Source organism: Mobula hypostoma, chromosome 8, assembly GCF_963921235.1.
Source record: "Mobula hypostoma chromosome 8, sMobHyp1.1, whole genome shotgun sequence".
Lineage (NCBI taxonomy): Eukaryota > Metazoa > Chordata > Chondrichthyes > Myliobatiformes > Myliobatidae > Mobula > Mobula hypostoma.
This window is the reverse complement of record NC_086104.1, coordinates 25525016-25552097: the sequence shown is the minus strand read 5'-3', so window position 1 is coordinate 25552097 and position 27082 is coordinate 25525016. Positions and strand designations below refer to the sequence as shown.

The following is a 27082-nucleotide window of genomic DNA, read 5'->3' as shown; positions in this document are numbered from 1 at the left end:
TGGCCGACTTCTGCTCCTTTGTCTTATGGTCTTATGATATATGGAATTCGTTGCCACATACAGCTGTGGAGGCCTGATCATTGAGGGTGTTTAAGGAGGAGATTGATAGGTATCTAATTAGTCAGGGTTATCAAGGGATATGGGGAAAAAGCCAGAAATTGGAACTAGATGGCAGAATAGTTTAGCTCATAGTGGAGTGGCGGAGCAGACTCGATGGGCCGAAAGGCCTACTTCTGCTCCTTTGTCTTGTGATCTTGTCTTGTGAATTATGGAAGATTCCTCTGCCATTACCACAAAATGTAACAGTAGTAGTACAAAGAATTTTGCATGACTTTTATTGCTACTATAAAACCAACTGATAGAACATTACATTCAATATGTAAATAAACCGGTCAAGTTATTGAACCAAATTAAACACCAAGTTTCGTTTACTAAATTTTACAATGTCATACAAAATATGGTTAAATTACAGTGGTGCATTTTTTCTCATATTGACATTGAATTATGTTGTAAGTCATCATTTTTACAATAGTCCTCAGGGCCTGATGCTAAATATGAACACTAAAAATTTTATTTGCAGTTCCTAAAATCATACTTACTTTGATATTAAATCCAGGACTGCAAACATTAATGACTATTAGTTAAAATGGAGTGAAACGTATCAAGCACATGGTGCATTTTTTTTTGCAGTGACAATAATTTAAACCTAGAACATCTTATGGTTGAAATGCATGAAGAAAATATAAAACAAACTAGATACACATCATATAAAATCACTTTTCACAATTCTTGGTCTTTGACTGTTTTTTTGTAAAAATACCAGAGAATACAGATACTGCATGAAGTTCAAAGTGTTTGATGTCAGGATTTTCTGTTATACGATTTCATACATTGATTTGTCACATCACAGGTAAGATATAAGCAACTGGTAATTCCACAGCTTGATGAAAGAGAGTAGGGCCTCACCAACCTAGAGAACCGAAAATTCCAACTTCACTTAAAGTTAGGTTCATATTGATGGTGACACTTTATGTTAAATGTTGTTTGACAATGGAAAGTATAATCTTTGTGGGAGTCAAGAAAATTCATCCCATTTTTTTTACTGTGCTCACCACGTGTCAGATGAAAGCTCATACAGATTTCCCACAAAAGAAAAATCCATTTAACCTTTGGAATTTTTTAAAATCAGATCCTGGCTAAGATGGGACCAATATGGTGAACCATGCTTCATGCATAGTAATACCAGTGCCAATTAACCACTTCAACCAGAAGCAATCACCAGTGTGATCAGTCCCAGGCTCATCGCACAAGTGGACCAATTTGTGGCTTCGCTCTTTTGGGAGAAACTGGGCTCTGGGTATTGCAACGTGTCATAGCTGATTATGCAATGCAGCCTAACCAATGTTTTAAACTGTGTGGTAGTACGGAGCCCATAAAAAGAATAAAAGGGAAATTTAGTGAGAAGGGGAAGAAATAAAGGAGGAAAAGTGTGCAAATTGAGGTACAGCAATACTCTCAAGGTCTGAGGTGCAAAATCCAGTATCTGTAGTTACTGCACCAAGATAATAGCATTTAGGACTTAAGTGCTCTGTTGATGTCAATTAATATATTAAGCAAAAGCGTGCATGAATCTCATAAGAACAAAAAAAAACAAATTAATACAATTCAAACACATCAACACTACTCTAAGTACTTTACTGCTGCCAACATCATGTAAACACCATCCGACACATAATACAAAAGCAGCATATACTTCAGCCGTGTGCTCACAACATTGATAGCCAGTATGGTCTTGGACAGAGCAGTTAATTGGTATTAAACAGAAACAATCACAATCTGGCAACTGCTGCTTCAGGAAGCTTTGCATGGAATCCTTTTATGGAAAACAACAGATTGTCTTGGCTGATACTGCTGCTTTCGCCTTTTTCTCTTTTCCCACCGACACAGCAGTAACATTTTGAAAGTGTTTCTGAAGTTTTTGTTGCACAGTGCATAGCACATGGGATTCACAGTGCTGTTCACATAGCACAACCAGTAGCCCAGGCGCCACAGTGCTTCATGAATGCATTGGTCACAAAATGTGTTTACCAGCACCATTATGTTGTATGGTGTCCATGTTATAATAAAAGCCAGCAAAATCGCGCTGAGTGTCTGAGCAGCCTTTTTCTCTTTTATAAGCGATATTCTCTTACGTTTTGTTGTCTGACTTCTTGATTTTGGGGCAAAAGGTTTTGAAACTGTGGTTTCTCTAAAAGACAAAGGCATGGATGAGGATGACTTTGCTAAAGAGGAAATTCCTCCCACAGACTTTGAAGGATGGATGGATGGCATTGACTGAGCAGGAAGCTTGGCAAAATGCTGGTGGAAGCTATTGTCCTGCTCTTCTTTTAACTGCTGCGACCTGAACTTTTCCTCCTTCTCACTGGAATCAACCTTGTCAAGTTCATCAGTATTGTTCAGCTCTGTGGATTTGGATAGACCAGCCGCAGCCTTAATCCCGGGAAGGTTTAACACGATGGAATAAATTGCCCTGGTTTCTGTCACCACGTCTTCCTCATCAGATGAAGCTGAGTGATCCAAGGAACCACCGCCATCATTGTTGTTCCAGCTATCACTGCTACTTGGCTCCTGCTCACCCTCTGTGCTGGCCTTCCATGATTTGGGGGCTGGCCAGAAGTGGCACCTCCTTGGCTTCCTTTTATTTCTCATTCCCTCCCGCTGCAGCTCATTGCTGCTGCAACTCCTAGTGCTGCCAGTTTGACGGAAAAACTGCACGGTTTCCATGTCATGAGTTGAGGCCTGCAGAGCCGCCAGTTCTTTGGTGCGCTTCTCGGTTTCCTTGTAGATCCTCCAGTAAAGGATAGTCATGATGGTGACCGGCAAGTAAAATGCAGCGATGGCAGTACCAAAAGTAATTATTGGTTCAGATAAAAACTGTATTAAACACTGATTCGCAGACACTGTTCTTTTGCCAACAATATACTGCCAGAACAAAATGGCAGGAGCCCAGAGTACAAATGAAACTGTCCATGCAAGACCGATCATTATTCCAGCTCTCTTGGGAGTTCGTTTTGCTCTATAGGTGAGCGGTCGTGTAATGGATAAGTATCTGTCAAAACTTATCACCAGAAGGTTCATGACAGAGGCATTGCTAGCAACGTAGTCAATGGCAAGCCAGAGGTCGCAAACCACATTACCCAGAGCCCATCGATCCATGATGATGTACGTCGTGTATAGGTTCATTGAAATCACTCCAATTATCAGATCTGCAAAGGCAAGACTAAGTAGGAAGTAATTGTTCACTGTTTTTAACTGTTTGTTCACCTTGAATGCAACCATCACAAGAATGTTTCCTATGATAGTCACCAAGGAGACTATTCCTGTGAAAAAGACAATCAAAATAACTTGCCAAACAGTGTGACCCCCAAGAGGGTCAATGGTACTGAAACTTGTGACAGAGGCGTTAGCTTCCAAAGAGGCTGTGGGAGAAAAGGTGGCTGATCTTAGCAAACTGCTGGTACTTCTGTCCGTAGACCCATCACCCAGAGCCACTCGTTCTTGTGATTCTCTGTTCCAGGAGAGACTGGTATTGATAAAAAATGAAGAATTTGTGCTGTTGTAATTTGGGATCATTGTGGCTTTCTGGCATATTCTGCAAAAAATAAAGCAAAGAGAGAGCAAATTAAAAATTAGACCCTTATAAAGACTGAAATGTTTAAAAAAGTATAGGCTCCTGGCCAAAAATATTACTGTTAGAATATGCTTCACACTCAGTACTGGAAACCCTATCCATCACAATAACAATCAAGCGTGTCTTCTTGGACATACTTGTGTGTCAAAATTTTGAGTAAAACTTCAAAAGCAATTATAAAGAAATATTTGGAAATCTTTAAAAATACAACCTAAGAAGTCAAGGAATCTTTACATCACACCAATAGTCAGATGGAATGTGCCAAACAGCAAATCGAGTTCAGTTACGTCACAACCACTATAGCACAAGAACACAATCAGAATTAGAATCAGGTTTAATATCACTGGCACGTGTCAGGAAATTTATCGTAATGCAGCAGCAGTTCATTGCAATACATATATAATTAAAAAAGCATGTATATTAAAAAGTTAAATTAAGTAAGTACTGCACAAAGAGAAAACAAGAGTAGTGAGGTAATGTTCATGGGTTCAATGTCCATTCCGAAATCAGATGGCAGAGGGGATGAAGCTATTCCTGAATCATTGAGTGTGTGCTCTCAGGCTCCTGTAGCAATGAGAAGAGGGCATGCCCGAGGTGATAGGGGTCCTTAATGATGGTTGCCTTTTTGAGGCATTGCTCCTTGAAAATGCCCTGGACGCTGGGGGAGGCTAGAGCCCATGATGGAGCTGACTGAGTTTTCAACTTCGTGCAGCTTATTTCAATTCTGTGCTGTGGCACCTCCATATCAGACACTTAGGTTGCTCTCCATGCTACAGATGTAAACATTTGTGAGTGTTGTTGGTGACATTACAAATCTCCTCAAGCTCCTAATGTAATATAGCTGCTGTCGTGTGTCCTTTTAACTGCATTGATAGGTTGGGCCCAGGACAGATCCTTGGAGATGTTGCTCACGCCTTCCATGACTGATCCCTCAATGGTGGGTGTGGCCTTGTTTGACTGTTTCTGAAGTCTATAATCAAACTTTTTGTCTTACTGATGTTGAACGTAAGGTTGTTGCTACAACACCACTCAACCACCTGATCTATCTCATTCCTGTACGCCTTATTGTCACCATCTAAAATTCTTCCAACAATAGTTATGTTATCAACAAATAATAGATGGCATTTGAGCTATGCTGAGCCACACAGTGATGGGTGTGGAGAGAGTAGAGCAGTAGGCTAAGCACCTATCCTTGAGGTATACGTCAACATTTATACTTCATGTTCTCTACTCTCACCAACTCAACAGCTGTTTTTTTTTCAGTAGAATGGCAAGACACACAAATTGCACCAAGAAACTGGATGAACATTGGTAAAAAGAAAAGGTTCCACGGATCACTTATTATCAAGTATATAACTTGACGTTCTTCTCTGGGTAGCCATGAAACCAAGAAAGAAAAGAAAGGCAGCACGATCATCAACCCCCCCCCCCCGATTCCCCCTCCCCACACAAAAATACTGAACAAAATGGAAAAGGCACATAAACCCCAAATCCCTCCTCCCAAACAAATAAATGACAAGAACGGACCAGGCACATCAACATCCAAATCCTTCATCCCGCACAAAAAACCAGAAAAACGGAACTAGAACATCGACCCCCAAATCCCCCTCCGCGCATAACAAAATGAACAAATCCCTCCACCCCCCCAAAAAAAAACAAACAAAAATGGAACAGGCACATCGATCTGCAAATCTCTTCTCCCACACAAAAAAATTAACAAAATGGAACAGGCACATTGACACCCAAATCCCCCTCCCAGCACAAAAAAAAACAAGAAATATTGGGTGAAAAACACAGAATATAAAAAACTATAAGAACGAAAATAAAGTCTATAGTCCAAGTCCACATCCAAAATGCAGAAAACCTGGGTAGTGCTCTCTGTCAGGTATTTCCCTCTTCATAGCAGAATGATCAAAAGAGAGGCAGTCAGTGCTCACCCTCCACACTTGCCTCGATGCTTCAATCTCCTTCATCAATTTAATAAGCAAACAATAGAAGCTTTAATCAGCGAAATTGAGTCAAACACCAGCTTGCGCCCCATGCACAACCTGCTCGCCACAAGGTTTGCGAACACTGCCTCTGTCTGCGGGAATCTTCTCGGAGACTGAAACGATCTCCAAGCTTTCACATTCACCTCGATGTTCAATCTTCCTCATTGATTTAATTGGCAAACAATAGAAGCTTTAATTGGCAAAATGGAGTTGAAAAATTGGTCTTAAATCCACTGGAAAGCTAGTGTTCAACACAAAATGCCTATTTCTCAATATGGGAGGAAAAATTTTGAATAGAACTTATAACTAACCCTAAACCTCGTTCCAAATTCACTCATGAGTGAAAGGATTTCTGGTCTTCAAACAACAGGAAAATATTTGCATGAATCATTATGCAGAGGTTATCTGTATGATGGGGTAAACAATTTTAACAGACAGGACCACACAAATGAGTAAACTCCATGCACAAATCAATTATTAAGGCACCCAGAAAATGCTGAACTTGTGACTCAGACTGTTATTTGAAGACAATTTTTTTTTCATTCATGGCTTTTATATCTTTTTAACTTTATTAATGAACAAATGTTGCAAAATAACTCTATGAAGCAAAACAATCCTAACAGGTGTCAATAGTGACAGAAATTGTGTAATAAAAGGCAAAAAATAGTGTACAGGGATTGGAAAAGATTGGAAATAATGGCCTGCAATTTCCTGATTTAGATAAAAAGGGACTGAACAGAGTAAGTAGAGGGAAAGTGTTTTATTACGCTGATAACGATCATGCTTGGACAAATTGACCAATAACCTCTTAATTCTGCAGGCTTTTATTGTCCATGAAGAAACTCTGCAAAGGAAGGAACTGGATTGGGGAGTTCAAAAGAGGAGATTTGGTATGTCAACCAAGACACTCAAAATTTTCTACAGATGTACCATGGTCATTCTCACTGACCGTATCACTGTCTGGTATGTGGGTGGGGGGGGGTGGTCCTACTGCACAGAATCAAAATAAGCTGCAGAAAATTGTAAACTTAGCTCCATCATGGGTACTAGCCCCTGTAGTATCCAGGACATCTTGAAGGAGTGATGCCTCAAAAAAGGCAGCATCCATCACTAAGGAAGCCATGTTCCCATTGCCACCACCAGGAAAGAGGCACAGGAGCCTGAAGGCACACACTCAATGATTCATCTTCTCCTCCGGCATCCGATTTTTGAATTTGACATACATTGAACCCATGAACACTCCCTCACTACTTCTTTATTTCTGTTTCTTATTTAATTTAACTGTATAGATATTTACTGTAATTCACATTTTCCCTATTATTATGTATTGCATTGTACTGCTGCTGAAAAGACAACACATTTCATGACATATGCTGGTGATATTAAACCTGATTCGGATTCTGAATGAGAACTGAAAAAAAGCAATTATAAAATGCCAGAAAAAGGCACAAAGATGTTTGGATTTGAGAAAGAGACAAACCTTGGGAAACCGATTACCAATAAAACTGAATACTCATTCACATGTATGATCATTAGGAAGCTACATTAACAGTGACTCAAGAGGCTTGTAAAACACTGAAGCACGATGAATGGAGAACTCTCTTTCTGAGGATGAGGAATGGATTGATTCTACTACTCTCCATTTGTCCCTATTGTAATCTTTGAAATTTGTTTTTCATTCATACTACTCACTGTAGAAAATCAAACATTTAAATCTCAAACCTGCTTTAATAACATTTCGTCCAGTTGATGGCACTCAAAGCATTCAAATCATTACTCACATTTCATAAGCAGTCCATGCTAAACAATATTTAGCAAAGTGAGTTGAATTAACCATGTGTAATTTCAAGAAGTCTCACACACTACTATTTTATATTCACTTTGTAAGATATTTTGTGAAAGTTGTTTCATACTGTTCAACATTTGGTTTGAACAAAAGCTGTGGGATGACTTCACAGCAAATGAGACACCAAAGTAATCTGTGTTAAGGCAACTATCATTGATATTATTCAGAACAGAAATTACCTCATGTAATCAATCCTATTCTCCACTTGAACTAGCATTTGCACAATTTTATCATATTTTGTTGGGGAAAAAGCAGCTATTAACTAAATGACACTTAATTCCTTTGTTTGTGAGCTATTTTGGTTTATTTTCTTTCACTCCTTCATCCAATTCTGGTTGAGAAGATGAAAAGACAACAAAGGTTTTGTGGTGTGCTCCCCCAATCAACACTTTGAAGAAAAACCTGAAACGCTGTGATGGAATAGGGATTTGAAAGCCTTGTAGCACATTTGAAAGCTCCTACAACAGGGAGTTGTGGGATTGTGACTTCACTCTGCTACATAGGTTGCGTGCCAACTTCCAATGCCCAAAGAAGGCTGCAAACTCATTAAGGGTTCTGCATGAAGCATGTGATCATAATTAAAGGCCAGGGATACTAGATACAAAATTTACCTAACATGTATCATGTAGCATTTACACATAAACTAAACTGGGCTCTTACTAACACGCTGGATATTTTCTTCTTACAGCACACATAATCCCAATGATGGCAACCTTTTACACTGCCATGTTGTCAGCCTGCCAGCTAATGCCTGAAGTAGTGCTAGTATCTGTATCATGGAATCTCCTATTATGGTAGCTCCACACAGAATATAACAATCACATTGCTTTGGTCTCGAAGAAAACGCTGAGATATGTCGTTGACAAGATAACATTGAGATTCGATCATTTCCAGGGTTATAAACCAGTGAATGGAAAACACAGTTTATTTGAAGGTGGTTCCTTGTGTTACCTTTCCCAAATCAATTGTGGTTCAGTTAATCTTAAATTTATCATATTTCATTATCAGACATTAGTGCTGGGATTTCAATATTATCACGTACATTTAGCAAAATGTTTAACAAAATTTGATTGATGAGATGGATTTTGGAGCATTGTTATGGCTGGTTGTTCCTAAACCTATTTTATCTAATGGAAATAAAATGCATGAAATAGATTTAAAGTTCAATGGGTTTTTTTTGGGCAGAATTGACTGTGTAATGGTGTACAGTGCTTAATTAAGTCACATCATTGTCCAACTCCATGCAGTAATGTCCTCTTTCCACTTTAAAGAAAACATATTCATCTGAATATTTCTTTTTTCTGTTATGAAGTGCAAGGGCAGAACTTCCAAATCACACATTCCAAACTGAGCATTCCCCAGCATGAAATTAGTATAATATTGAGCAAAACACACAAAATGCAGGCTTCTGCCCCCTTCCTTTCCAGTGCTTATGAAGGCTCTTGGCCCGAGATGTCGACGGATTATTTTCCTTCCTTGATGCTGCCTGGCCTGAAGAGTTCCTCAGGCAGTTTGTGTGTGTTGCTCAAAATTTCCAGCGTCTGCAGAATCTCTTGTATGTATATATAACATTAATCACAGGAAGGTGGCGACAGCTCCCATTCATTTAGAACTCTGGACAGTAGGATGACAGAATCACAGAATGACTACAGTACTGAAGCGACCACTTTGCCTATTGAGTCCCTTCTGGTTTATTGCAAAATGCAATTGGTCCCACTCTTCTGAATTCTCCCCTTGGCTCCACAAGTAATTTCTCTTTGAATAGTAAGCTAACTCCAATTTGAACACTACAGCTGATGTTCCCTCCATTTCCCACCCTGCAACTTGTTCTATAGCCTAAATACATGCGTTAAAAACTCAGACAAGTGTGAATTAATGCATTTTGGGAAGTTAAATCAAAGCAGCACATACAGAGTGAATGACAGAGACCTAGGGAGTGTGGAAGAACAGAAAGACATAGGGTACAAGTACATCGTTCCTTGAAAGTGGTGACAAGGCGGTAAAGAAGGTATGTGACAAGATTGCCTTCAGCAGATGGGAGACTAAGTAAAAGAGTTGGGATGTCACAAAACAGCTGTTTACAACTTTGGTGAGACTGCACCTGGTCACCTATACTATAGGAAGGATGTGGCTAAGGGACAGAGGGTGCAGAAAAATGTTACAAAGAATGCAGCTGGGGTTGGAGGACATGATTTACAAAAGCAGGCACTGATACCTCCATGGGAGTGGCTGTCATCACCATGGCAAATTGACTTTGTTCTACTGATTGTAAACATTCCTGTAAGATTGCCCTCATTTTCATGCATGCCAAGGAAGAAAGACCTAGCCTAGGCAATTTCTACTTGGCAATGCCTCTAGTCATGGCAACATTCTTGTAAATCTTTTCTGTACTCTCTTCAGTTTCACTGCATCTTTTCAATAATGGAGTGATCAAAATTGTTGTCTAGGTGTGGCCTCACCAGTGAGTTGTACAATAGCCAGCAACATAATGTCCCAACTCCTATACTTGACGCCCTGACTGATGAAGGCCAGCATGCTAAATGCCTTTTTCACTATCATGTCTACCTGTGACACCACTTCCAATGAACTTTGTACTTGTACTCCTAGTTTTCTTTGTTCCATTATACTCCTTAGTGCCCTACCCCTGTAGGATAAACACTGGTTTGACTTTCCAAAACGCATCATCTCACACTATCTGTATCCAATTGCCACTGTTCGACCCACATTCCTAACTGATCAAGATCCCCATGATATCACCTCATTGGGGTAGTGCTATTCATTACAACAGGATATTTTGGCCTGAAGATTTGGAGAAAAATATAATTTACAAATATTATTTGTCATGATTTATATGTTTTAAATTATTTCTGACTGCTTACGTCATTTTGATTATTAATCTTTGTAATTAATTACATTATACGTGAATCAGAGGAATTCAGGTGCATGGTTCCTTGAAAGCGGAGTCACAGATAGACAAGGTGGTGAAGAATTCTTTTGGTATGCAGACCTTCATCAGTCAGGACAACGAACATAGAAGGTGAAATTTTTATATTACAGTTGTACAAGATGCTAGTAAGGCCACACAAGGTGTAATATTTTGTTTTGGTCACCTGCTATAGGAAAGGTATGTTTAAACTGGAAAATGTGTAGATAAGATTTACTATGTTTTTGCCAGGACTTGAGGAACTCGAGAGGTTGGACAGGCCAGGACTTCTATCCTTGGAACATAGGAGACTAAGATGATCTGATAAAGGTGTTGCCAGTGACAGGTGTCTCTGCAATGAGATCTCTTTTTACTTGCCTAAAGTCTCAAGAACACAGGCCTGGTCTACACAATCTTTTCACATATGGCATCAGGGTATTCTAATTATCCATAGGGTAAACCTTTCCTGCATTTCCTCTACATCAGTGCAGATGCTGTTTTTAGCTAAGGAAATGAAATACTCCAGATACAATCACACCCTGGTCCTATGTGATTGTGATTTACTCCTGTACTCAAATCCTTTTTGAAACAAAGGCCAGCATAGCACTTGTCTTTAAAGCTGCCTTGTTAATCACTTGCCACATCTGCATTAAGTGACTTGTATACAACAAAGCCCCTGACCCTTTGAACATCAACACAGTTCAATATTTCCTACATAAAACCATTTTCTGGACATCCATGCTCACCCCATCTACCCACAGCATTAGCACGGATAGAGTTCCTCTTGTCCTCACCTACCACTCCATTTAAATCCAACGGATCATTTTCTCCATAACCACCACTATCTTCAAAAGGATCCTGCCACCAAACACATCTTTAACACCCCCCTCCCCCACTCTCTGCTTTCCATAGGGATCAGTCCTTCTTTGATTCTCTTGTCCATTCATCCCTCTCTGCTAATTTCCCTCTGGACACTTATCCCTGCAAGTGGTGGAATTGCTACAACTACCCATTTAACTCCTCTCTCACCTCCATTCAGGGTGAATCCCAACATAGAATAGAGGACCACTCTGTTGAGCACTTCCAATCGATCCGGTAAAAGCAGAATTTTCCAGTGGTCAACCATTTCAATTCCTATCCTCATTCCCATTCTGACACGTCTGTCCATGGACTCCTCTTCTGCCACAATGAGGCCACTCTCAGGCTGGAGGGGCAACACCTCATATTCCATCTTGGTAGCCTCCAACTTGATGGCAGGGACATCAATTTCTCTGACTTTCGGTAACATTTTTTCCCATCCCCCTTCCCTCTTCTTTAGGTCCCTACGGCCTCTTACCTCTTCTCCTCACCTACCTATCACTTCCCCATGGTGCCTTTCCTTCATCCCTTTCTTCCATGGTTCACTCTCCTCTTCTTTCAGGTTCCTTCTTCTCCACCCCTTTCCCTTTTCAACCAATCACTTCCCAGCTTTTTACTTCATCCGCCCTCTCCAACCCACTTAGCTTCACCTATCACCTTCTAGCCTGTCCTTCCTCTCTCCACCTTCTTTTTCTGGCATCTTCCCCGTCCTTTTTCAGTCCTGATGAAGGTCTCAGCCTGTTTATTGACTGTTTATTTCTTTCTGAAGATGTTGCCTGACCTGCTGTGTTCCTCCAGCATTTTGTGTGTATTGCTTTGTATTTCCAGCATCAACAGGATCTCTTGTGTTTATAATACTCTGCTTTTCTATTTTATGCACCAAAGTGGATGACTTCAGTTTATCTACTTAATTTTTTTATCTGCCCACTTTCTCATTTATCTATATCCCTTTGGAGCCTCTTCACATCCTCCTCCCTGTTCAGATCTCACCTACGATTTATCTCTTCTGAAATCTCCACTTTCCTACAAGAAACCTGTTCTACAGGAGGTTAAATATACAGCAAATATTATACAGTCTGAAAACAAGACTAAGGATTTAAAAGATCAAATGTTTCACAGATTCTAGATTACCATCAATCACCAGAGAATGTATGACAAAAACCACAACAATGTATCAGCTAGACATTTTGAATGTAAAATGCCTCAAGGTGTTTCAAAGGAGCAATATCAAGGAAAAAGACATTATGTCAAATTGTGTTTTAAACCTAAGATATTGAAGCTTGTGTCAGTGAGTGAACAGAAGTGAACACTAGATCCTCTGTATAATTCTCACTCATTGCAAAGCATGTGTTTTGCAAAATTAATAACTTTCATACACCGAGGCCTTTCCTGTTCATTTCTGGTAGACAATACTGTACTTCTTTTTGAAGTGAAAGGCGACAGGATTGAAATTCAATTCCATCCAGCATTTATTTCTTAAGGCAGCTCTGAAGAAAACAAATTAATTTTGACCAAGCATACCTCTGTAAGAAATAGGAGCATGAGTGTGAGGTATGAGCACTAGAGCATGCCCTACCATTCAATCTCATGGATGAACATCCTTACCAGCTACAATTTTCAATCCATCCATTGATTCTTTTACTGCCAAAAATTCTGGCAATCTTGCGAAAATACAAAATAAAATGTAAAGATTATTTTTCATGTTTGCTAATGACTTAGACGGAGTCTATTTGGCCCAGTCAGCTTATGGCGGGTCTCAGCATTCCTTTCAGTATTGGCATTGGTTTAATACTGTCACATGTACCATGATACAGTAAAAAGGTTCCCTTGCATACTGTTCATGCAGATCAAATCATTACCCAGTCTATTGGGGTAGAACAATAGACCACATTGAAACCAATCGAATGGTGAAAGGCCTTGATAGAGTGGATGTGGAGAGCTTGATTCCTGCGGTGGGAGAGTCTTAGTCCAGAGGACATAGCTTCAGAATAGAGGTGTATCCTTTTAGAATGGAGATGAGGAGGAATTTCTTAACCCAGAGTGGTGAATCTGTGGAATTCTTTGCCACAGGTAGCTGTGGAGGCCGAATCTTTATGTATATTTAAGGCAGAGGTTGACAGATTCTTGATTAGTCAGGGAACGAAGGGATACAGCGAGAAGGCAGGAGACTGGGGCTGAGAGGGAAATTGGATCAGCCATGATGAAGTGTTGGAGCAGATGCGATGGGCCAAGTTGCCTAATTCTGCTTCTATTGCATGGTCTTTACAAGATAAAATAAACAATAACAGAAAAAAAAGTAAGTTTGGCTAGCTATACCCTTGGTGCTGCACTCCAGTTTTCGCTTCCTGGAAGACAAATTGGATCGCCTTTATCTGCAGCTGACTCAGTGCAAGATGAGAAACTGCTGCATGCTTGTTCTTGCGGAAACGTGGCTCCAGGAAAACATCCTATGCAGCATCAGTCCTTCAGCCATGCTGCTCAGGGACTTGTGCTGATATTATTTTGCGCCTGTATTTGGTGGATCATAACCAATACGTGCTGTGTGTGACTACATATACTGTGCTTTGCACACTGGTCCTGGAGGAACAATGTTTCATTTAACTGTATTTATGTGAGTGGTTGAATGACAATTAAACTTGAACGAAGTGTGACAGCTACAGAGAAAGTGCAGTGCAGATAAACAATAAAGTGCAAGATAATAATGAAATGGATTGTGAGGTCAAGAGGCAATCTCCTTGTACTAGGGAATTATTTAATAGTCTTATTACAGCTGGGTAGAAACTGGCCTTGACCCCGGTGAAATGTGCTTTCAGGCTTTTGTATCTTTTGCCAAATGCAAGAGCGGAGAAGAGGTTCCCCAGCTATTGCTTCCTGCAAGTCCACCAATTTCTTCCCACTCACTCACCTCCACCAAGGTGCAACTTACAGTGCAAAAATAACCTTAACCTCATCCTCACACAGTCACGATTGAACCTTGGCCATCAGAGCTGTACGGCGGCAATACTAACTACTGTACCATTATTCCATTCAGAATGCTTTTTTTTTTGCCAATTGTAGAAAATCTTGTGGAGGAACTGATGCCCGGCTTAATATCACTTAATAGGTTCTTGCGTTCAAATAACGAGAGGTGAATGTGTGGTTTAATTATCTTTCCGGAAAAATGTACAATTGCTATTGTACAAGTGAAGAGCAGTAAGCCTTTCTAAAGCTGTAATGTACCTCCTGGGACCATCTCAGTCTCAACCTCAAGTATTAGAAAACTCCATTTAAAACTCAAGCTATGCTTGCCAATTACTACCACAACTTCAGCATTACAGCCTGAGTCAAACATTGGACTAGTGCCCTTGGCTATCATTCTGTGGAAGTGCCACCCATTTAAATCTTCAGTCCTCTGAAAATGCTAACAGCTTGATCTGATGCAAACTGTGATGCCACAGTGCAGGGTACTTTGACATTGCCAGCAGAGAGACTTGTTTGGACCCCATCTGTTGAGAGATGCAAGCAATTAAAATGCTGATTGATTTTAAATGTGGCCTTTCTTTCTGATGTGAGAGCTCCTTGGTAATTTTTTGGGCTGGAAGCTCTGATGATACATGCGTAGTGTCAACTTATTCGATAGGATAAAACATTTAAAAATGCAATGTATGGAGGACATGATTGGTCTAACTAAACCAAAAAGGCCTGCAGGAAAATGCTAAATAAGAATTTGTGACATGATTCTTCACACTTCTACAAAAGAAAAATAAAAAGAATTCTGAAATGAACTGTGGAAACACACGGTAAATGATGAAGAATGAGAAAATGGCATGCGGTGACTGAACTACTCCATGGGTTCACTCTCTGGAAAAGTACAGTTTATGATTTTGCAGATAAAACTGCTGACAATATAAGCAGTTTAGATCCTAAATGCCTTCACTGATCAGTGAAAGACTTAAAAATACAACTTGTTATTACAGACATCCCACCTCTCCCGGAACTTCCGGGAGTCTCCCGCATGTTAATGGTGGCTCCCTGATGCCCGCAAATTATATAGAATATCATGGAAATCAATTTTTTTAAGAGTGAGTGAGAGAGAGCGCGAGAGTGACCACGAGAGCGCGCGAGCGAGAGAGTGAGAGAGAGCGAGCGAGAAAGCAAGTGAGAGTGCTTGTGAGCGTGCGAGCGACCACGAGAGAGAGAGAGAGTGAGAGTGAGAGTGAGAGTGAGAGAGAGAGAGAGAGAGACACGAGCGAGAGCGCGCCATGGCAGAGTGTTCCAAAAAAATATAAAACGTACGTCACCCCAGACTACACTAAAGTGTACCCCTGCCTAATAGGGGTCAAAATAATGAAAGTGTTGCTCGTTGCACTGTTTGCAACAGTGACTTTTCTATTGCCCATGGTGGGTTAAGACTGTAAAAGACGTGTTGAGGTGAGTTTAACAGGTGTCATTCGTTCATTAGCAGAGCTAACGTTATTTAAACTAGCTGGCTGGCTGCTAAGGAGCTACTCTGTTGCAGACATCCCACCTCTCCCGGAAGTCTCCCGCAAATTGATGGTGTTACCTCCCTGAAATGAGTTTTTGCAGGGTGGGATGTCTGGTATTACTGAATTTACATGTAAAACTTACACTCATCACAGTAGAGTTAATATACATTCCAGTGTACTTTTAGAGTTACAGAGTCTGAATCAGAGTCACAAAGCAGGGAAACAGGCCCATCAGCTTATCAAATCTGTGCCAATCAACAGACATCTCTTCACTGTTATCCAATTTTACTTTCCCTATATTTCATTCAATTCCCCCGCAGATCATACAACTCATGTATTCATTCAGGGCAACTTACAGGGCCAAATTATCCTGTCATGTGGGAGGAAACTAGGGCACTTGAAGAAAATCCATGCGACCAAATGGAGAATGTGTGAATTCCACACACAGGTAGCATCGAGCTCGAGCTATGAGAACGTAGCTCTACTAACTACTGTGAAGACCACCAATTAGGAAGGAGCTTAGTGGACCCCAAGGATGAGGCCTGGTGATGCCGGTGACCCCCAAGGTCAGAGGTCTGTGAAGACAGGACCAGAGGCCTGAGGGCAACAGGCCTGGAGGCCGGGTTGTCCTCACCTGGTGGGGGGAGGGATAGGAAAGGGTTAGTTTCATTGTGGTGTGTCTGTGCTGTTAAATGTTGGCAGAGTGTTGTTCTGCTGAGTGTAGGCATGCTATGTTGGTGCCAGAAGTATGGTGACACTTGTGGGCTGCTTCCAGAACATCTTCTGACTGTGTTGGTTGTCACTGTATGTTCCGATGTACATGTGACTAATAAACCTAATGTTGAACCTTAGAATCTTGCAGCACTGTATTGCCAAATAGGATGAGCACAAATGGCTCAAGATGATTTTAATTTGGAGTTACCATTGGTAACCAAGCTATTTTGTGCTACTTTCTTCATTTCAGATTTATTGCTGGGTAATGCATTTTCAATTAATTGATTGCACTCGCCTGTGGAGTTGAAAATTCACTTGGTGAGGCAGTAGGATAATAAAATATTTTACTCAGCTAAACACACACTAATACTGTACATCTTATATTTAAGTAAAGAAGACATTAGCTTTCCTATAGTAAATAGGAACAATAAATTGAGAGCCTCTTTAATTGAAATAATTTTGTTCAATTCTGGGACACTTGAAAATAGGTCCCTCACAGTATTGGGTACAATCCCCTCAGACAGTTCTACAGCCAGCAGTAATCTTTGCACTAAAAGTTCCCACGAATTTTTTCGAAGAAGTATGTGGTAAAGGTGCCCACAGTGATCCTGACGTCTGTCCATCCATCCTATATACAAGAGGTTCATTTACACTCAGACTGAAAGTTCCAATGGGTAGAATTTGAACTAAGTTTATAAATAATGAATCAAACATCTAGCAAGAAAGATCATCATTAAGGGTGGGAAAAGTTATTCCAAGTTTATGGGAGGGTATCCGAATCAAAATGAACTTATGCTCCTGTCAAGCAAGGAATCATCAGTGAACAGCTCTCCTGCAAGGGCGACACGGTAGCATACTTGTTAGCACAAAGCTTTACAATATAGGTGATGCCAGTTCAATTCCCGCCACTGCCTGTAAGTTTTCCCCGTGACTGCATGGGTTTCCTCCAGGTTTCTTCCCACAGTCCAAAGACGTACTGGTTGCTGGGTTAATTGGTCATTGTAAGTTGTCCGGTGATCAGGCTAGGATTAAATTGGGGGATTGCTGGGTAGCGTGGCTTGAAGGGCCAGAAGGGTCTACTCTGTCCTGTATCTCAATATTAAAAAAATTACAAAAACAACAGGAATTCTGCAGATGCTGGAAATTCAAGCAACACAAATCAAAGTTGCTGGTGAACGCAGCAGGCCAGGCAGCATCTCTAGGAAGAGGTGCAGTCGACGTTTCAGGCCGAGACCCTTCGTCAGGATGAACTGAAGGAAGAGTTAGTAAGAGATTTGAAAGTGGGAGGGGGAGGGAGAGATACAAAATGAGAGGAGAAGACAGGAGGGGGAGGGATGGAGCCAAGAGCTGGACAGGTGATTGGCAAAGGGGATATGAGAGGATCATGGGACAGGAGGTCTGGGGAGAAAGACAAGTGGGGGGGAACCCAGAGGATGGGCAAGGGCTATAGTCAGAGGGACAGAGGGAGAAAAAGGAGAGTGAGAGAAAGAATGTGTGTATAAAAATAAATAACAGATGGGGTATGAGGGGGAGGTGGGGCCTTAGCGGAAGTTAGAGAAGTCGATGTTCATGCCATCAGGTTGGAGACTACCCAGACGGAATATAAGATGTTGTTCCTCCAACCTGAGTGTGGCTTCATCTTTACAGTAGAGGAGGCCGTGGATAGACATGTCAGAATGGGAATGGGATGTGGAATTAAAATGTGTGGCCACTGGGAGATCCTGCTTTTTCTGGCGGACAGAGCGTAGGTGTTCAGTAAAGCGGTCTCCCAGTCTGCGTCGGGTCTCGCCAATATATAGAAGGCCACATCGGGATCACCGGACGCAGTATATCACCCCAGCTGACTCACAAGTGAAGTGTCGCCTCACCTGGAAGGACTGTTTGGGGCCCTGAATGGTGGTAAGGGAGGAAGTGTAAGGGCATGTGTAGCACTTGTTCCCCTTACAAGGATAAGTGCCAGGAGGGAGATCAGTGGGGAGGGATGGGGGGGGGCAAATGGACAAGGGAATCATGTAGGGAGCGATCCCTGCGGAAAGCAGAGAGAGGGGGAGAGGGAAAGATGTGCTTAGTGGTGGGATCCCGTTGGAGGTGGCGGAAGTTACGGAGAATAATATGTTGGACCCGGAGGCTGGTGGGGTGGTAGGTGAGGACCAGGGGAACCCTATTCCTAGTGGGGTGGTGGGAGGATGGAATGAGAGCAGATGTACGTGAAATGGGGGAGATGCGTTTGAGAACAGAGTTGATAGTGGAGGAAGGGAAGCCCCTTTCTTTAAAAAAGGAGGACATCTCCCTCGTCCTGGAATGAAAAGCCTCATCCTGAGAGCAGATGCGGCGGAGACGGAGGAATTGCGAGAAGGGGATGGCATTTTTGCAAGAGACAGGGTGAGAAGAGGAATAGTCCAGATAGGTGTGAGAGTCAGTAGGCTTATAGTAGACATCAGTGGATAAGCTGTCTCCAGAGACAGAGACAGAAAGATCTGGAAAGGGGAGGGAGGTGTCGGAAATGGACCAGGTAAACTTGAGGGCAGGGTAAAAGTTGGAGGCAAAGTTAATAAAGTCAACGAGCTCAGCATGCGTGCAGGAAGCAGCGCCAATGCAGTCGTCGATGTAGCGAAGGAAAAGTGGGGGACAGATACCAGAATAGGCACGGAACATAGATTGTTCCACAAAGCCAGCAAAAAGGCAGGCATAGCTGGGACCCGTATGGGTGCCCATAGCTACACCTTTAGTTTGGAGGAAGTGGGAGGAGCCAAAGGAGAAATTATTAAGAGTAAGGACTAATTCCGCTAGACGGAGCAGAGTGGTGGTAGAGGGGAACTGATTAGGTCTGGAATCCAAAAAGAAGCGGAGAGCTTTGAGACCTTCCTGATGGGGGATGGAAGTATATAGGGACTGGACATCCATGGTGAAAATAAAGCGGTGGGGGCCAGGGAACTTAAAATCGAAGCTCCGTCTAGTGGAATTAGTCCTTACTCTTAATAATTTCTCCTTTGGCTCCTCGCACTTCCTCCAAACTAAAGGTGTAGCTATGGGCACCCGTATGGGTCCTAGCTATGCCTGCCTTTTTGCTGGCTTTGTGGAACAATCTATGTTCCGCGCCTATTCTGGTATCTGTCCCCCACTTTTCCTTCGCTACATCGACGACTGCATTGGCGCTGCTTCCTGCACGCATGCTGAGCTCGTTGACTTTATTAACTTTGCCTCCAACTTTTACCCTGCCCTCAAGTTTACCTGGTCCATTTCTGACACCTCCCTCCCCTTTCTAGATCTTTCTGTCTCTGTCTCTGGGGACAGCTTATCTACTGATGTCTACTATAAGCCTACTGACTCTCACACCTATCTGGACTATTCCTCTTCTCACCCTGTCTCTTGCAAAAATGCCATCCCCTTCTTGCAATTCCTCCGTCTCCGCTGCATCTGCTCTCAGGATGAGGCTTTTCATTCCAGGACGAGGGAGATGTCCTCCTTTTTTAAAGAAAGGGGCTTCCCTTCCTCCACTATCAACTCTGTTCTCAAACGCATCTCCCCCATTTCACGTACATCTGCTCTCATTCCATCCTCCCGCCACCCCACTAGGAATAGGGTTCCCCTGTTCCTCACCTACCACCCCACCAGCCTCCGGGTCCAACATATTATTCTCCGTAACTTCCGCCACCTCCAACGGGATCCCACCACTAAGTACATCTTTCCCTCCCCCCGCCTCTGCTTTCCGCAGGGATCACTCCCAACGCAACTCCCTTGTCCATTTGTCCCCCCCATCCCTCCCCACTGATCTCCCTCCTGGCACTTATCCTTGTAAGCGGAACAAGTGCTACACATGCCCTTACACTTCCTCCCTTACCACCATTCAGGGCCCCAAACAGTCCTTCCAGGTGAGGCGACATTTCACCTGTGAGTCGGCTGGGGTGATATACTGCGTCCGGTGCTCCCGATGTGGCCTTTTATATATTGGCGAGACCCGACACAGACTGGGAGACCGCTTTACTGAACACCTACGCTCTGTCCACCAGAGAAAGCAGGATCTCCCAGTGGCCACACATTTTAATTCCACATCCCATTCCTATTCTGACATGTCTATCCACGGCCTCCTCTACTGTAAAGATGAAGCCACACTCAGGTTGGAGAAACAACACCTTATATTCCGTCTGGGTAGCCTCCAACCTGATGGCATGAACATCGACTTCTCTAACTTCCGCTAATGCCCCACCTCCCCCTCATACCCCATCTGTTATTTATTTTTATACACACATTCTTTCTCTCACTCTCCTTTTTCTCCCTCTGTCCCTCTGACTATAGCCCTTGCCCATCCTCTGGGTTCCCCCCCCCTTGTCTTTCTCCCCGGACCTCCTGTCCCATGATCCTCTCATATCCCCTTTTGCCTATCACCTGTCCAGCTCTTGGCTCCATCCCTCCCCCTCCTGTCTTCTCCTATCATTTTGTATCTCCCCCTCCCCCTCCCACTTTCAAATCTCTTACTAAATCTTCCTTCAGTTCGTCCTGATGAAGGGTCTCGGCCTGAAACGTCGACTGTACCTCTTCCTAGAGATGCTGCCTGGCCTGCTGCGTTCACCAGCAACTTTGATGTGTGTTGCTTAAAAAAATTACCATGATTTCAGTGTACAGTCAGCACTGACTGCTCTGTTTGGAGTGTGGTTATCCGGAAATTTGTCCTGGGGCATCCCATCACAAAAACTAGGACAAATACACTATGGCTAACAACCACCTTATCGGACTACTCTCGGTTATCAGTTGAAGGATGGAAATGGTCACCAACAGCACTTACTCACCAACAACCTGCTCACCAATTCCTAGTTTGCATTTCACCTGACGACATCTACTGCGTCCAGGACTTCGCAGGTTTTTTCGACGTGACTTTCCGGCAGGCTGCAGGGTGGCAGAAGCTGTACCAGCAGCTTCAGCTGAAGGGGACAGAGGCGCCGCTGTCGCTGTTGAAAGCACAGGCCCTCTTTGCCACGGCTACCCAGCAGGAACGGACAATCACGGTGCACATGTTCAACCCGCACGTGCCATTGGTAGATGTCCTTACATTCCTCGCTCGGTATGTGGAGAGCGTAGGAACACCAGCAGACGTGAAGGACGGACTGGGAATCTGGACCAGCAAACGGCAGGTCAAGGTGAAGCTGAGGTTGGACTCCAACGGCGGCGTCATCCACCCCCCCTCCGTCTTCGCCATCGGAGGGAACCGAGGGTACACGGTGTACGCGGGGCAACCCAGGGTGTGCCGAAACTGCGGCAAGGCAGGGCACATCGCAGCCCAGTGCAGGGTGGTGATGTGCAAGAACTGCAAAACTGAAGGCCACCTGACCAAAGACTGCACGCAGGCCAAGTCCTGCAACCTTTGTGGACAAGACGGCCACCTGTACAGAGCCTGCCCGAGGCGTGGGGGCACCTACGCACAGGCAACCAGGGGAGGTGCTGGTCCTGAAAGGGCCCAGGCAGTTTCGGACGCCCCTGCCAGCACTGCCGAAGAGGCACCCGACAGGGCGGACGATGAGACCAGGGAGGAAGGGGCAAGCACCCCGAGACCTGCCACCCCACTGCAGACCCTCCAGGACCAAGCAAATGACGAGCAGGAGTCCATGGAGGAAGGGACAGCTGAGGTGGAAACGGAATGGAAGGTCGTGAAACGGAAAAAGACCCAAAAGGCGGCGGCCAAGCGACAGAAGGCGGAGCAACGCAAGAAAAGGGCAGGGAACCACACAGCCTCTGGTACCCTGTCCTCTTCAGAGGAGGAAGGAGTTGGGGGAGGCCAGCAGCCCCAGCGGAAGAAGCGGCTGGCAGAACAGGTGGAGAGGAGGAGAGAGGAGGGGGAAAGTCTGCTGGCCACCCCCCAAGTACAGGAGGCGGAGAGCAGCAGACACACCGAGCTCCGGGAATCCGGGAGCAGAGCCACGGTTGGCACCCAGCAGCCGGAAGGGGAAGCAGCCCAGGAAGCCAACAACCCCCCGGGCCCAGAACCAGAACGGCCACACACGGAGGAGTACTACCAGCAGTACCTGAGCCCACAGGAGGTGGAAAACTTCACAAAGGCGGTGGGAATGAAGGCTCAGGATGGCAAGGATGAGGACGGAGTGCAGCCAAAATAAGAGACCTACAATGATGGCAGACCTTAAATTGGCGTGCTTGAATGTGCGAAGTTTGAAGAGTACTGGGCGATGCGTCAGCACGCTCCAGTACCTGGACACTGTAAAGACCGACGTGACCTTCCTCCAGGAGTGCGGACTACCACATCTCCGTAACTACCGGAGGTGGTCACGGTGGTGGAAAAAAGGTTTGTCTGTGTGGTCGGGGGGCAACGATTGTCGCGCGTCCGGCCTGGGGATTCTGCTACGGGGAGGTAACTTCTCAATCACCCAAGTTAAAGAGGTGGTTGCGGGGCGCCTCCTGGTAGCAGACGTCAAATACCGGGGCACTCCGCTCCGGCTGATCAACGTGTACGCCTCCCCCGTTCGGAGCGAGCGGCTGGCCGTCTTCGAGCAGCTCCCACAGCTGCTGGTGACGTCCCAGCCGGTCGTTCTGGCCGGAGACTTCAACTGCACCATTGATGCGGCTGGAGGACCCGGCAGCGCCGACGGCAGGCTGGACAGTACCTCCAGACTCCTGAGGGAAATAGTAAAGACGGCCAAGCTGCGCGACGCCTTTGGCACCCCCACAGGTGGAGCACAGCCGCAAGCCACCTGGACACGGTCGGACGGCTCAGCCCGCTCCCGGATCGACTTCCTCTTCCTGTCAGAGCCCCTCACGGTCAGGTCCACCGACGTCACGCCGGTGTTCTTCTCTGACCACTGCCTTCTGAGAGCCACCTGTCGCTTACGGGAGGACCAGAAGGCAGGCAGGGGGACGTGGAAGCTGAATATTAAGCTGCTGACCCCAGAGAACATCGAGGAACTAGAGAGGGAGTACACAGGTTGGAGAACCTTGAAAGCCTTCTTTGATTCCCCGGTTCACTGGTGGGAAGCCACCAAAGAGAACATTAAGAGGTTCTTCATCCGCAAGGGTATCCAGAAGGCAAGGCAGGAGCAGAAGGAACTGCGTAAACTCCAGACAGAGTTGCAGCAACTTCTCCTTCTGCAGTCGAAGGGGGTGGATGTCAGGGAGGAATTGCGAGAGGTGAAGGGCCGGCAAGCCCATAACCTCGCCGCCGAATCCTCCAAGATCATCTTCCGATCAAGGGTCCAAACCGTGGAGCAGGACGAGACGTGCTCACGCTTCTTCTTCCAAAAGGTGCACAGGGGGAGCTCTGTGATCCACAACCTTAAGGAAGAGGACGGCTCAGTCGCGTCCTCGCAGACCGACATACTGAGGATCTGCAAGTCCTTCTATGCCGGTCTGTACGACGAAAAGGCCACAGAATCCACAGCCTCCCGCAACTTCCTGTCGTCTATCACGCAGGTCTTAGACGGCGGCAAGCGGGAGAGTCTGGATCAGCCACTGACCCTGGACGAGCTGACAGGCTCCATCCGTTCCTTTGGGTCGGGTAAGACTCCCGGAAGCGACGGCTTACCGGCTGAGTTGTACTCGGCTCTGTGGAACTGGATAGGCCCAGACCTGCTGGAAGTGTACAATGCTATGCTTCTGGCCGGCAGTATGTCTGAGTCCATGAGGAAGGGCATCATCACCCTCATCTACAAGCAGAAGGGGGAAAGAGAGGACATTAGAAATTGGAGACCCATCTCTCTCCTGAATGTGGACTACAAGATCCTGTCCAAGGCTATCGCCAACAGGGTCAAGTCTGCTCTGGGACAGGTGATCCACCCAGACCAAACCTGTGCTGTACCAGGCAGGAAGATCTCAGACAGCCTCGCGCTGCTGAGGGACACCATCGCCTACGTGCAGGACAGGAGGGTGGACGCCTGCCTGGTCAGCTTGGACCAGGAGAAAGCCTTCGACAGGATATCGCACACGTACATGGCGGACGTGCTCTCCAAAATGGGATTTGGGGAGGGAATCCGGAATTGGATCAGACTGCTCTACACAGACATCCGTAGTGCAGTCCAGGTCAACGGGTGGGAAACAGACAGCTTCCCCATCAGGTCTGGAGTCAGGCAGGGCTGTCCCCTCTCCCCTGTCTTGTTTGTCTGCTGCATAGAACCCTTTGCGGAAGCCATTAGGAGGGATGAGGGCATAAGAGGGGTGACGCTGCCAGGCAGTGGAGGGACCCAAGTGAAAACCTCCCTGTACATGGACGACGTCACCGTCTTCTGCTCTGATCCGAGGTCAGTTCGCAGGTTGATTGGCACCTGCGAACAGTTCGAGCTAGCGTCGGGGGCCAGGGTCAACCGCACGAAGAGCGAAGCCATGCTCTTCGGCAACTGGCCCGACCGATCCAGCGTCCCCTTCAACATCAGGTCTGACCACGTGAAGGTGTTGGGGATATGGTTCGGAGGGGCGGAGGCGTGCAACAAGAACTGGCAGGAGCGGACTGCCAAGGTGAAACAGAAACTGGGACTGTGGGGAGGGCGCTCCCTGTCGATAACGGGCAAGAACCTGGTCATCAGGTGTGAGGTGCTCTCAGGGCTGCTGTACTTGGCGCAGGTCTGGCCCGTCCCCCGCTCCTACAGCTCGGAAATCACCCGGGCTGTCTTCAGATTCGTCTGGGGATCCAAGATGGAGCGGGTGGGACGGACCGCCATGCACAAGTCCCTGGACAACGGGGGCAAGAACGTCCCCAATGTCGCCCTCACCCTGATGGCCAGCTTCGTATGTGGCTGCATCAGGTTGTGTGTAGAGCCCAGGTATGTGGGCACCAAGTACCGCTACGTGCCCAGGTTCTACTTGTCGCCCTGGCTACGAAGGATGGGTCTGGCCCCACTCCCGCGCAACGCCCCAGTCAGCTGGTCGTTGCCGGCATACCTGTCCTACGTAGCAAAGTTCTTCCAGGAGAACGCCTTTGACCACAGGGCCATCAGGCAGTGGTCGGCACGTAGTGTCCTGCAGGCACTGCAGGAGAAGGACGTGATGGACACAGTGGGGTGGTTCCCGGAGCAGACTGTCCAGTTCATCTGGCAAAATGCCTCATCGCCAGATCTAACCAACAGGCACCAAGACCTCGCCTGGCTGGCGGTGAGAGGGGCCCTCCCAGTCAGAGCCCTCCTGTACGCCCGGAACGTCGTCTCCGCACCCCATTGCCCACGGGAGGACTGCAGTGAGGAGGAGTCTGTGACCCACCTCTTTGCACACTGCCAGTTCGCAAAGAGGGTGTGGAGGAGGATGGATGGGCTAGTGTCACGGTTTATCCCCAGCAGCTGCGTAACAGAGGACTCTCTGATCTACGGGCTGTTCCCGGGGACACACACGGAGACCAACGTCCGGTGCTGCTGGCAGATCATCAACTCGGTGAAAGATGCTATTTGGTCGGCCCGTAACTTGATGATCTACCAGCACATGGAGATGTCCGTGGGAGAATGCTGCCGACTGGCACATTCTCGACTGCAGGAGTACGTGCTGAGGGACGCACTGAAACTTGGTGCAGCCACCGCAAGGGCCCGGTGGGGAAGGACCACAGTATAGGTTTCTCCACCCGTGGGAGTGGGAGGGGTCGGAGGGCGGGGAGTATACCCCTCAACAATGAAATGATGTGGTATAAATACGGATATGTACTGTGTATAATGCAAACGTATGTAAAGGATGAAAAGTTATTGAATGGTTTATTGTATATATTTATTTTTGAATAAAGTATATTTTGAAATTAAAAAAAAAAAATCAGCTCTAGCTATCATCACAGCCATCCCATCAATAGCTGAGTTCCAGAGCTGAGGTAAAAGTGATTGCCCCAGATACTAAGGCATCCTTGAAAAGTTGAAGTCAATTGGTATCAAAGAGAAAACACTCCAGTGGGTGATCCACTTCAGAAATGCATCGAGTTGATATCCCTTCCTTTTCTCTCCCTCTGCAAACTAACACTGATGTCTGCTATTGTAATTTACAATTAATGGTATCTTGCAATGCGGTCACTTTCCTATAGTGTACTCAAGAAAAGAGAACAGAGATTACAATTTCAACTTTGGCTGTTCTTACTCCCCCCGGCAGATAACTGACAGTTGCATTCATTCTTTTTTTTTGCAAAATAAAAATCTCATAATGTCAGTGTAAATTCATTGTGAAATTGTAGCACTGAGATTTGCTTCTTGCTGTATTCTGCCTCTGATACTATATACTTGGACAGTATTTATTCCTCAGCCAACCTTGCTTAAAACCAGAAAGCTTGGCCCTAATCACTTTGCTGTTAGTGACGTTTTAGTCTAGGTTACTTAACTACCAACAATGATGAGCCTTCAAAAAGTGCCTTGGAGTATTCTAGACCAGAGGTTCCCAACCTTGGGTCCAAGTATACTAATACTTGCTTAATAACATTGGTGCATGGCATAAAAAAGGTTTGGAATCCAGAATGTGAAAATCACTCTACACTCTGTGGTTAATTTATTAGCTGTACCTATACACCTGCTTGTTGGTGCATAGAAGCAAGCAAACATGGTCAAAGAATTCAGCTGCTGTTCAGACCAAATATCAGAATGTGATCTAAGTGACTTTGACCGTGGAGTGATTGTTGGTGCCAGATAGGGTGGTTTGAGT

General features: G+C 45.1%; 1 protein-coding gene across 5 annotated transcripts in view; it reads right to left on the bottom strand.

Moving 5' to 3' along the window:
* Window positions 1–350: 350 nt before the first annotated feature.
* The window catches only part of LOC134350076 (muscarinic acetylcholine receptor M3-like), a 401102-nt gene continuing 374370 nt past the window's right edge, over window positions 351–27082 (bottom strand). For all 5 annotated transcript variants that reach the window (XM_063055000.1, XM_063055001.1, XM_063055003.1 and 2 more), the window contains one exon: window positions 351–3652. In XM_063055000.1, coding sequence (XP_062911070.1) covers window positions 1852–3652 — 1801 coding nt within the window. In that variant the 3' untranslated portion in view covers window positions 351–1851. The remainder of the gene's footprint in view (window positions 3653–27082) is intronic.